Source organism: Emys orbicularis, chromosome 8 (genome assembly GCF_028017835.1).
Source record: "Emys orbicularis isolate rEmyOrb1 chromosome 8, rEmyOrb1.hap1, whole genome shotgun sequence".
In the NCBI taxonomy this organism is placed as follows: Eukaryota; Metazoa; Chordata; order Testudines; family Emydidae; genus Emys; species Emys orbicularis.
This window is the reverse complement of record NC_088690.1, coordinates 91,994,171-92,006,584: the sequence shown is the minus strand read 5'-3', so window position 1 is coordinate 92,006,584 and position 12,414 is coordinate 91,994,171. Positions and strand designations below refer to the sequence as shown.

The 12,414-nt window shown below is 50.9% G+C and overlaps 1 protein-coding gene across 1 annotated transcript in view; it reads left to right on the top strand.

The window, feature by feature from the left end:
• The first annotated feature begins 3,163 nt into the window (after positions 1 to 3,163).
• Positions 3,164 to 12,414, top strand: part of AFAP1L1 (actin filament associated protein 1 like 1) — a 39,976-nt gene continuing 30,725 nt past the window's right edge. The window contains 2 exon segments of the mRNA XM_065409247.1: positions 3,164 to 3,259; positions 3,261 to 3,276. Of these exon segments, the coding sequence (XP_065265319.1) occupies positions 3,164 to 3,259; positions 3,261 to 3,276 (112 nt within the window).

Below are 12,414 nucleotides of genomic sequence, written 5' to 3'. Positions count from 1 at the left end.
GTTGGGAAACTGTGTGTGTGGCAGATGAAGTAAGGGGGGCAAAGGCTGGTATAGGAACTGATCAAAGTTGGGCAGTTCAACACTGATGGAGCCACTTGCCACACTATAGCTTTGAGCTGCAGGGATCTCCCACAGCAGGTGAGCAGACCTGTTCTACATTGCACAGGGGGCACTCAGGCATGGCATCGCTGTTTGTGAATATACGCAGTAGTCGTGGTGCCTTTATTTTCTTTGTTTTGTTTTACTAAGCCAAAGAAAATCCAAAGCAATAGCCCCCTTCTGACCAGAGGACCGACAGCTGCAACTTGTCCATTTCAGGAGAGTTCAGTTTGCTTTTTCTCCTGGCTTTAACTGTAACAAACCACAAAAACCTTTCAGAGAGTCTGCTAATATTCTCCTCTTTCTCTGGCACCTCCCCATCCTCAGACTTCAAGGTCTATAATACAAAGTATAGCACTAAAGCAACCATCAAACCCTTGTGTATCTAGCTGTGTATATTTAATTTATTTTTTTATATCCAATTCAATTACTGGGGATGTTTTGTGTGAGTTTAAATGATCTGTTAATAATTGTCTGGATAGCTCATGTTTTGGATTTGTGCAGCTATTCTCTAGTACACATTGGAGAATATACCGACGAGAACAATACTCCAATGGCAGGGGATGGATTAGGTAACCTAATGAGGCTTTTCCACTTCTATGAATCAATGTGAAGGTAGCTGTATTCTTGTATTTCTGTTAGAGAGACAAGGTGGGTGAGGCTGTGTCTACACTAGCATTTTTGTCAGTATAATTTGTGTGTGAAAAACACCCCTCTGAACGACATAAGTTACACCAACAAAAGTGCCGGTGTGGACAGCGCTGTGTCAATGGGAGACGCTTTCCCGCTGACATAGCTACTGCTGCTCATTGGGGGTGGTTTAATTATGTCAACAGGCAAGCTCTCTCCCACTGGCATAGAGTGGCTACACAGGAGATCTTACACCGGTGCAGCTGCATCAGTACAGCAGTGCCACTGTAAGGTCCATAGTGTAGACCGATACAGGGTGGACTAAATACAGGGTGGAAAAGAGTTTAGCCTGAGTAGTTAACATCTATTTCAAGGGATTGTGTTAAAGGTGTTTAACAGGCTACTTCACCCCTTCAATCTGGAGAAAACCAGACAATCACTGACTAGACTGTTGAATGAGCTCACCCAGGAAAATGATAAAAGAGAAAAACACCCTGTCACCTGTGGGTGAACACTTTTTCACAAAGCGATCACTTTGTCTCTCCTCCTCCTCAAAAGAAACCTTCAACAGATGAGTTTGGGAGCTTGAATTCATAATTTAGCTAGACACTAAAAATCAGGGACTGAATAGAGACATTGGGTTTATGGCTTGTTACAACAATCGGTAACCCACTAACAATGACCCCCAGCTGCATCCCCCTTCTTCTTCCCCCCCACCCCATGACTGGAGGGGTGTCAACAAACCACTTCACCTTAAATGGTCCCTTGACCTGTGTTAACTACTTATGCTAAGCAATCTGTTCCACCTTGTATTTAGCTGCGACACTCGGAGTACCTTTCCCAGACCTGAAGAAGAACGAGCTCCGTATAAACTGGAAAGCTTGTGTCTCTCACCAACAGAAGCTGGTCCAGTAAAAGAGATTACCTGACCCACCTTGTCCCTTTAATATCCTGGGACCAACATGACTACACCACCCACCACTGCATACATTTTTATTCGCTATTCTTGTTAACATCCATTAAAACTTACTTTAAAGAAAGTGTGTGTGTGCACGCATCCCTACTGTCCACGTGTGTGATGCTCATGCCAGTGAAAACAACCTAATTTGAGAACCCTAGAAAATACGTAATTCACCCTTCTCCTGGATCTTTCATCTACACACCTCCAAGCATTTTAAGAGTATTAAGCTTCACAACATCCTTGTGAGACATGAAGTATTATCCTTTTTTTAGCAATGGGGAAACTGAGGCACGGAGCTGGGGGCGGGGGGTGACTTACCCAAGATCTCTCACTGAGCCAATGGCAGAAGTCCGTGTAGAATCTAGCAATTTTGATTCCCAGACCCCAGCTCTAATTGCTAGTCTGGAGTTTCATTTGTTGAAAAAATGACTCGAGTCACTAAAATGTCTTAAATTTAGTCTTGCTCCAAATTCACTTCTAAATATGATAGCAACTGACTCCACAACCAAACTGCAATCAAGGTCTGCAAGAGCAGACCCTTGCTTATGCAGTTAGTCTCTAGGCATGTGATCTGTTCCATTGATTTCAGTGTGGCTACTCGCATGAGGAAAGGTATGTTGCCCATCCAAATAAGTTGCTGGAGCCTTCAGTCTGGCTTTTTTTGGGCCGAAGCTTAGTGTGGGTAAAAGCTACAAGTGCTTTTTGGACTAGGTTGGGGTGTCCTACTCCTGGCCACTCCCGTCTGGGTATTTATCCAGCCTCCTTGGCGGATTCTGATTCTGCAAAATGTTAGCTTTCCTTTTTTTAAAAATGTAGGCCTTGTGCTTGTGAAGAAGCTTCCCAGCGTGAGTCCCTGGGGTTTCTTAGCTCAGAACATCTGTCTGGAGCAGCACAAAGTGTCCTGTTTACCTTGATAGAATGTTAATTCTGAACCCTACAGGTGACAGTAAGTACCAGCTCTTTGCATTTCTTTAAGCCACATAATTCATGCACAAACTGTGCAACTCCCCAGATAGAATGTGGAACTGCAAACTAGCTGCACGTACAAACTGTATACTGAACAAATACAGGTCAGCCGTGACCATAACCCATCCCCTCACTCCCATTTCTATTGACTCTATAAGAAGCAGACAACCACAAGAACGTGACCTAGTGGAAGACGTCCCTCTTCCAGCAAATTCAGAGAAAGGCACTAGAAATGCCGGGTATAGTTCTGAATCTCTTGGGTTTGAGCCATTGTTTGGTTATGCTGTTGTGAAGAGCAGCACTTTTCTCCCTCCAGATGCTCTAGGCCTGGAGTTTCATTTTTTTGAAAATGATCCTAGTAGCTGGAATATTGAAAGCTAGTCAACACGCCACTCCTTCAGCCAAGTGCATCCCTGGCATGACTCCAGACTTAATTGGCGCTACCGTGCCACAAATGAGAGATCAGTCTGACTACTGAACTGAAGGGGCTCATGTGTGGGGCAAGGGATGGTAAACGGAAACTCCGCCATAGAGCTGAAGATTTACCTCTGGAGGTGCAAAGAGTTGACAGAATTCAGTCTGGGGGAGAACTTGCTGGCCCTCATCCAACCCTGGTCTAAGTGAGTATAGAGTTACTCTGAAGTCAAATGGAGTTTTTTCCCTGCTGTCCCTAGATGTGGATTTGAGGTCCATGCACAGGCTGCTTCCATCCATTTAATGATGAAGATACATAAGTGATTAGCTAAAGGATAACACAAGCACCTTTATGCTTCTTGCAAATACTGCAAATCCTTGCTTTGAGTAGTGCCAAAGTGGGGAGCAGAGGGGTGCAAATGCTTCCAAACTGCCCAGCAGCAGTGTCATGACGCTCCTACATGCTGCAGGGCTTTCCCAATGTCACTCTCTAACCCATGGGGAACAGGAAAGAAGCATAATGGTGGGTTTTTTGGTTTTTATTCCCTCACTATTTGTATACACAAACAGTATTTAAATGCCAGGTAGTGAACCCCACTGTGTGTGTGAGCTAAAGAGCCAGCTGGTAAAACCCCTGGTCAGCAGACACCTCCAGGGCCGGATTGTCCTTTCATGCATGCTGGGATAAGTCAGGAGTGACTCCAGTGGAGCTGCTGCAGTCAGAGATGTGACTGCAGCATATGTAGACATACCTCAGCTAACTCAAATAGCAGTGATGCCGCAGCAATGTGGGTGTCGACTCAGGCTTTCTGTCTGAGTACAAGCCCGCCTGAGACCCTGATTTATGTACTTAAGTAGCTAGCCTGTGCTGCTGTGGCTTTACTGCTATTGTTAGAGGTAGCCAGCAGGGCCGGCTCTAGGATTTTTGCCGCCCAAAGCAAAAACAATTTTGCCCCCACCCCCCGTTTTTTAATTACCCCACCCTCGGCCCTGCCTCAACTCCGCCCCTTCCCCAAATCCCCAGCCCTGCCTCCTCCCCCCAGGCTCTCAAGCCTGGGAGGGAGGGGGAGCAGCGGCGCGCGAAACAGCTGTTTCACGTGCCGCGGCCGCTCGGGATCTCCCCCTCCCTCCCAGGTTTGAGAGCCTGGGAGGGAGGGGGAGACCCCGAGCGGCCGCGGCACGCGAGCGGCAGCAGCAGCGGAGGTGAGCTAGGGCGGCCGGGGCACATTTTTAGGGGTGGCATTCTGGCGCCAGCCATGCCGCCCCTAAAAATGTGCCGCCCCAAGCACCAGCTTGTTTTGCTGGTGCCTAGAGCCGGCCCTGGTAGCCAGATGTAAACTAACTCAGGTATGTCTATACATGCTGCAATCACATCTCCCAATTGCTCTGTAGATTTACCCTAAATCCAGTGTGTTCTGGCTCTTGGAGAGTCCAAAAGTGGGACGGCTTTTTGTGCTAAATCAGTTATGGTTTGTAACTCCAGCTCTCTCCACTTGGGGTCTGTTCTCTAGCTTGGTAGGGGTCAGACCCCATGATCGAGAGATGTGTATTTTGCTTCCTAAGGGCCAGTTGGCAACCTTAAAAGCAAAATGCCTCATAAGCTTGAACAGAGCTGGAATCCCTTACTGTAATGGAGAATTGTGGGTTCCTTCTTCCTCCAGCCCCTTCCTTGTGTCTTGGACCATTGGCACGTGCACTCGGTTTTATAAACTGGAGGTAGCAGGCCCTGTCCTGTTACACTAAGGCCCCCTTTTGCTGCTCTGGCTTCTTAAAGGGGGTAGAGTGAACTCCCTGAGAATACCATTTGTGCTGTGTGCCTCTGGCTAGTGAAGGGGCTGAGCTGATAGAAGAGCTCTAAACCAACGCTGTTCCCTGGTGTAGAAAATGGGGCAGGGGGAGGAAGGGTTTAGGCCATGTAGGACACACTGAATGACCGCTACTGGGGGCTTCCCAGGGCCCACCTGCACTTTTGCCTTGCACTGCCCTGCCCCCCACTCCTTGCTCCTGCTACAAGTTCATAACTGAGAATCAGGGCCAGGGTCTCTGCATCTTCCTGTGTAATTGAGAGGATTGCCACTGATAAGGTGTTAAGAGCTCCATAGCAAAAGCCCTATTTATACCAGGGAAAATGGTCCATTCTAGGCAATCCTTTATCAACAGGGGGACTCCTGGTCCCCTCAACTAGTGCTGAAAACAGCATGGGTGCCTGTGTGGTCAGGAGCCAAACCCTCTTGAACCCAGTGCAGCTAGCAACATTGGCAGCTGTAACACTACTGAAAATGGTCTGGGCCCATCTACACTAGCATTTCAACCTGGCCCAGAGGGGACCCCATTGCTGCCAGCTGCTCTCAGCAGCAGGTCACGGTCCACGGTGGAGCCAAGGGTGAAGAAGGAGCAGCAGGTCAGTGCTGGTGCGTGCAGCCTTTTCACTATCTAATCTCTGGCTCTCCTGTGTCTTCTCCCCCTGCACTGGGATAGTTCAAGGGAGCCAGTGGACCTTTTCTGAAACCTGCAGGCTCCTTCATCCTGTATAAAAAGAGAAGCCAGCTAGTAATTGAACTGAGACCACACCGCCCCCCCTTTCCCCTGCCTTTGAGTGGATCTCATGTTAATCCTTCAAGGCTAGTTTGTCTAGGGTTATCCGGTAAGGCTATTAATCACCACAATGGGACAGGGGGACACTCATCCCTCTTTTGACTCACATGATGTTGGCTTATGGTGGAGATTTTTAACCTGTTCTGAAAGGCAAAGCCAAGTCTATGATCCTAGAGTCCCCCCCTGTTTGGGGAGGCTGCAGGGAGGATTGCTGCATGTGTGGGATGGGTAAATTCCCTTCTGGGGCAGTCTGAGGTCAGAAGGCTTGCAACCCACACATGGGTGGGGATGAGTGGAGATGTTTTTTTAGGAGAGCTGAGCATTGGCTCCTGCTCAGCAATTGGGCACTAGAATGCAACAACTGTGTCTGGGTTGGGGCCACGCAAGGAGCACCTCAGCCTAGCGGAGGCTCTTCCAGGGCAAACTGCCTCTAGTAACCCAGTCCTCAGCGTATTCAGCACTTGAATAATAGAAGGGGGAGCGGTTGGGGTGTTCTCTAGCCAGACAATGTGGGTGAGCCGGAGTATGGGTACTAGGTTTGCATGAATCCCCAAGGCCTTCAGTTCTGGAAACATTCTATAAGACCTAAGTGGGCTTGTTAATGACCAAAGCACTCTAGAGAAGAGTCAATCCCAAGGTGCTTCATCACCTGCATGCACGCATCACCACTGAAACACAGCCGCGTCGGGGGGGGGGGGGGTGGCCAACAGCCTGAGCGCTATCTCATGGGGAGCAGGCACCACAGGGAGCCCTGCCATTCCCACACACACTGCAGGGGTAATGGGTGAGGTGGGGGATTCTGAAAGTCCTTCCTTCTCCCCATTGTGTTTCTCAGCCTCTTTGCTGCCATGTTTCTTGCTGCCCCAGCTGTGTGCACCTAGCCCTCCTAGGACACCCATCCCCACTACAGCATGCGCCAATGGACCTCCCTTGAGGCAGTGGGAGAGGCCTAAGGGGCAGCAAAATTTGCAGGTTTCCCAGCTTCGTAACAATTCTTCTGGAAGTTCAAAATACAGCCAATACAAAGGAACAATGGTGGGAGAGCCGAGCTTCCCTACGCCAGGGAACTTCCTTGCCTGTTGGGGCCTGTGCTTTCCACCCACTCCACCTCCTTCCCCACTGAAAAGAAAGCAGCTGGTGAATGGAAGAGGCGTGGGGAACGAGCAGGGGCCCTGACCAAATTGCTCTAGCAACCGCAGCCTTTTACAGTGAATAAACAAGACCTTGAATGCTGGCTTGTGGACAGGTTAGGAGGGAGGCAGCAGAACTGGGTAAGTGCCGCTGAGAGCATGTTGCAGGGGCCTGCATGGTCCCAAACATGACTCTTCTCTGGGGAGCTGTCCAGGTGCACACTAAAGTTCTAAGGGCACTTCCCAAACCAGTAAGGAAGAACCCTGGTGTCCTGACCTACCTTCCTGGCTGTAGTAAACCAGGCTCCCGGGCTGGATGTGAGCTACAGTTGAAGTGGCCTGCACAGCCGAACCCAGGCACGGTGTGACAGGCGGGCTCCTAGGAGTTAGGAGAACCTGCTTCTAGTGTGAGGAATCCCATATGGGCCCTCAGGCTGTCTGTTCAGCACTCGCCGTGGTGCAGAGCCGATGGGATTATTCGTTGTGAATAATTTATCTGATGAAGTTGGCCACATTTCACTGAATAAATGATAAGCAAATAAATCTTGCATTATCAGAGCTGCTCTCTGTGCATTACTCTAGCCAGGCAGCTGAGCAATTCCAGCCAGGGTGAGTGCAATGTAGCAGGCTAATTCCCTTTCCCCTGGTCTTCCCCAATCTTCACCCCCTTCCATGGCTGTCCCTGGGCTCCCTGCCTATTTATGGCTTTCCAAGGGTCAATAGCACTATAAATGTTTCTGTTTATTGCTGGTTTGTTTGCTCTAAACAGCCCTCCACTGGCAGCTGCATTGTCTTGGGGCCCTGCCTACAGTAACAGGAAGTGTGTATTTTATTTTAGCTACAAACAATGGTCATCATTTTCCCCCACTCACTCTCCCCCTCCTGGCCTTCACCTGGGATCGGAAGGAAATGCTTGTAATGTCCAGCCAGAGGAAGGAAGGGACAGGACGTCAGGGCCTCGGCAGCTCGGTGATTCTGGTGCTGCAGGCTTGGGGATGGGGGTCCAAGCGCAGAGAAGATGCAGGGGGTTCCAGAGATGCTTTCTCATCAACTTTCATTTCAGCTCTTCCCTTGCCAATCAGGCTTGGGAGGGGGCACCATGCCCACCTGTCCTACGTGGCAGCAGGTGAGGGCCTCTGTATCCTGCTTGTGACCTCTGGGCAGGATTAGAACCAAGATGAAAGGCCAGTGCATTAACCCACGGAGACTCCTCGCCACCGGCCTGGACCTGTCCTTGTAAGTGGCTGGGCCTTATCACATAGTAGTTTCACCAGCCCATGAGTATGGATCAATGCTACGAGTCCGGCCACTGTCCTTTCCACGTGAAACAAACCTCCCCAAGGCTCTGCTGGTTGGGAAACTGCTGGAAAAGCTCTGCTGTGCCCTGCTTTTTGCAGGTTGGATGGGAGTCCACTTAGCAGCAACATCTTGCTCCTGTGCCAGCGTGTGGGACAGAGGAGGGCCAGCAGCTGCTAACTGCTACCAAACAATCCCTTTATGGCACGGCAATGTGGGAATCCCCCTGCCCCCCTGAGGAAATAGCAGTGCTCCAAAGATAGAGCTCTCCATACTGAAGAAACAAAGCGGAAGAGGAGGTACACCACAATGGCGGGACTGGTCAAATATCTCCTTTCTGCACAGTAGGATGGAATTTCCCCCCCCCCCCCCCCCCCGCACACACAGGATGGGCTGACTGCACAGCCAGCAGGGAGGCCAGCGCATCTGTTTTCTGGTGGGGAATTTTAGCATTCAAGAAAGCGAGGGGCTGATAGCACTGGCAAGAGCCAGGCATGGTATGGGCAGAGCAGTGCCGTCCCACCTCACTGGCTCTGCCAATGCACTTCAGTCCTGACCTCTGCTACTCCAGGCTTGGGCTTCCCACAACAGCTCAGCTGAGTCACCTCCACTCCCCCACTACTGTAGTCAGAGCCAGCACCAAACCAGCTGCTTCCACAAACGCCTATCTCCTGCAAACTAAAAATCCCTCCCTCCCTTTTCCAAACCTCAAAAGCAGTGGCTGGAAACCAGTTCCCTCTTGGGAAAGGCCCAGGGTACCAAGGGAGGGACCACGCTGTCATTGCAGTAGAAAGGCCTCTGTCACTATTCCATCCTACACCCACCTGCTCCCAGGGGCCTCTCAGCCCAGCAGGGCTCCAGGTAACTATGTCTGGGGTTAAACACAAGCAGTTGCAAGTTAGTGAAGTCCCTGAAGAAACAAACAGGTGAGAGCCATCCCTTAAAGCCAGATAAGGGGGGAGCCCCCTATAGATGCCTCATCAGCTAGGCTACTGCTCCGTGGTGAGGGTGTGGGGTCTCCTGTTGGCTGCATTCACCTGCTCAGACCCTCTGGCCAGCTTTGATGTGGAGTTCAGTTTCTCCTCTGGGGAGCAGGGAGGCCCTTTAATGTCTCAGTTGTTGTTTCTGTTCCAGGGCTCTGTGGTTTCACGGCTGCGGCTGATTGAGCCCCCAAGGCCAGAATTGTTTGTTGACACAAATGCTTTCAAGGGAGAGCACGAGACGCCCAGCCACTCGGAACGTTAAACCCCCAAAACACCAGGCCATTTGGAAAGCCCTGCACAGCCCCTTCCTCTGAGCTCTGGTTCCCAGGGGGCCTCTGGCCTGAGTCTTCAATTTCTTGGGCAAAGAGAAATCTCAAAGGTGGATTTGCTTATGTCACTTCTTTAATCTCCACGAAGGAGTGCAGTCAGGACTGGGGCGCCAACCTCCAGGGGGCACTGAACTGCTTGCCACTTGGCTTTTTTTTTCTCTCTGCTCTTGATTGTCCAGCTCTTTTGATTGCTCTGCTGTTTGGGGAGGGAAGGGGTGAAAATGTTTTCTGCCCTGCTGGCAAAACAGTTAAGACCACTTCTGACCGTGATCTACCAATCAGAAAGATTCCTGGATTCCCTTTCCTAGTCTCACTGGTCCACTGTGCAATCGTGAGCAACTCATGTGATTGTTCTATGCCTCGGTTGCCCCATCTACAAAATCGGTATAAAAATATTTGCCTACTTTGACAGGGTTGTAGAAGGATTAATTAATGTCTGTACAGAGCTTCGGCTCCTATGATGGATGGTGCTAGAGAAGGGCAAACTATTGCAATCTGTTTTACAAAAGTAGATCTCTAACTGGTGGTATTGGTCTAGAAGCTGTTTCCATCCTGCCATTGAGTAATTTGCCTCCAGGTGACCATCTAGTCACTTGGGCGTCGGTGCTGGGAGGTGAGACTCAGAACTATGCTAATGCAAAGTCCATTTCTGCTAACCTGGCTTCCTTTCTTCTTCCCTCTACTCCCTCCAGTGCTCCAAGTCTTACCAGCTGGAGAGGACTTGTCCATGGCTGAACAGAGCACTTGTACAGTGCTGAGTGACACACAGCAATATTGTGGGGGCCTGCCTAGGATTTATACTATGAGAGCAGAAGGGAACCCTTTAAAGGGAACAGGGTTTGCAGGTGTGTGGGGTGAAGCGAATGGCTGCCCTGGGTTTCCTTAGCATTAATAGAGCTGTGTGGATCAGTGCTGGTGCCTTCCAGAAACAGGGGAGGGAAAGGTTTGAGTGCTCACCCTGGGGCCTGGCCAGGGGACTTGGTAGAAGCCTCATCTCTTGAGCCATTTTAGACTGGAGAACACAGTGCAGGGAGCAATCCTGCATTGCTGGGAGGGGAGATGCAAGACACCCCTAATGTCTCAGATTTCCCTGCCTTAACTGGGACTTCCCTTGATGCGTCTCTCCTTTAGCAGCGTGCCATATCCTATCCTGTTCCCCCCTCCCCCATGGCGTGGCTGTACCCTCTGGAGGAGTAGGAAGGTCCTGGCGAAAGGCGTTGCCTCGGCATTTCCCTGCTACCATGCACCACCCCACTGTAAATGGGAAGGTGGGGGCGACCATGGGACTCCCCACTATCAGTGGAGGTTGGTTACCTGCCTAGCACCCCAAACTCTAGCAAAAGCTGCTGGCAAAATGGAGGGGTGGGGGGTGGGAAGCCTCTTGAGAGCCAAGCCTCAGACAATCTCCTCTCTCATTTCCTGCAGCCACCATACATTAACCTTATCTGGGCTGGGAGCCTAACGAGGTCGGAAATTAATTCCTTCCCCTCCTCCGCTCCCCCGGGGCAGACTTGGCTCGGCAACTCACATGCCCCCAGCTGGGATCACAGGCCTCTTTGATTGGCTTTTTTCCCCCTTCAATTTGTATTTCGGTGTGCGTTTAACAAGGGAGACAGGAGGGGACAGCTCAGCCGAGGGGAAAACAAAGGAGCCCTCAGTGCCAGTCTGGATCCTAGCTTCATGCCCCCCAACTCCAGGGCCATCCGTCAAGGCGGCACTGGATGAGCTCACCAGCTTGCAATGCCACGTTACAGGCCTCGCTTATCAGGGCTCTCGCCTCTTCTGCAGACGCTGCTTGTAGTTTGTGTAAGCGCCGGGGTCTCCTGACCCTTCCCCGTCACCCCCATTTACCACATCATGCCTGCTTTGTGACTATTAATAGACCAGCCACTTACCCCTTCGCCCTCAGTCAGTCTGAGACCCTCGGGCAGGAACTGGTGGCTGTGACGCAGGCTGGCAAGAGGACAGGGCCTGGCCTGCACCACAGACTGAGGTCTAGCACCTGCTATGGGTGGCTAGTCTGGGCATGCAAAGATTCAGGACAACTTGTTTGCATAGGAGGAGGGTGTTTCTTAGTGCCCTCGGGCATTGCTTTTTTTCTTCACCGCCAAGGTCAGCTTTAGAAGTATGGCTATGGGGGACATACAGGCCGTTCTGCAGTAGGGGAACCCAGAGGAGTTGATGCTTCTGGGCTACATTGTTCCCCTTCCCTAAGCCTGGTTTTACCCCAGCCGGTGGTGGGATGTGGGGGTGATGTGGGCTCGTTCAGGCGAACAGTGAGTTTCATGTGTCTGGGTGACGTTAACTTAGCGCGTCAATGTCACATTAGCTGAGTGAACTGCTAATAACTAAAGGTGGCTGAGGGCAGAGGTATTGGGCAGCTGTGAGTGTCCCTTTTTTTCAGAAATGCTGTTAACCCACAGAGCGAGTGACCAGATCACTGACTGGGAGGAGGAATTGGGAAGGCTAGAAGTGGAAGGGAAGAGGGCTATAGCTGGGGATACCAGGTAGATGGGCTCTTGACAGGAAACTTCCCGTGTGTGTGGATGACACGCTCCCTACACTGGCTGGACTGAATGTCCCTGGCTGCCACCAAAGCCGAAGTGCCAAAAGACAAGTGGGCACGACGGACAGGGGATCCCAGAGACTTCATTCAACCCTTGTGCCCCACCAGCTTGTCACCCCTCCTGAGCTATGGAGGAATGGCACCCACCTCCCCCAAGGGGTGATTCGCTTTCTTGGCCCATGGAACATCCTTGTATTTCTGGATGGTGGTGTTTGGTTTTGCTGCAGTTTGTTGGTTCAGTGCCCTGATGGGATATTCCAGTGTAGACCTCAAGGGGTTGTGAAGAGAGATTGTCCCACTGGGAGGCACCCCTTCCCCTGCATCATCCACAGGTTCCTGGAGAATGAGGACAATGAAAGGTTGATTAGGTGGCAGCTGAGCACTGTCCCAGCCCGTTCTACTGTCTGACCTCATTCACCCTTACTCCAAGTTCTGTGCTTGAAGA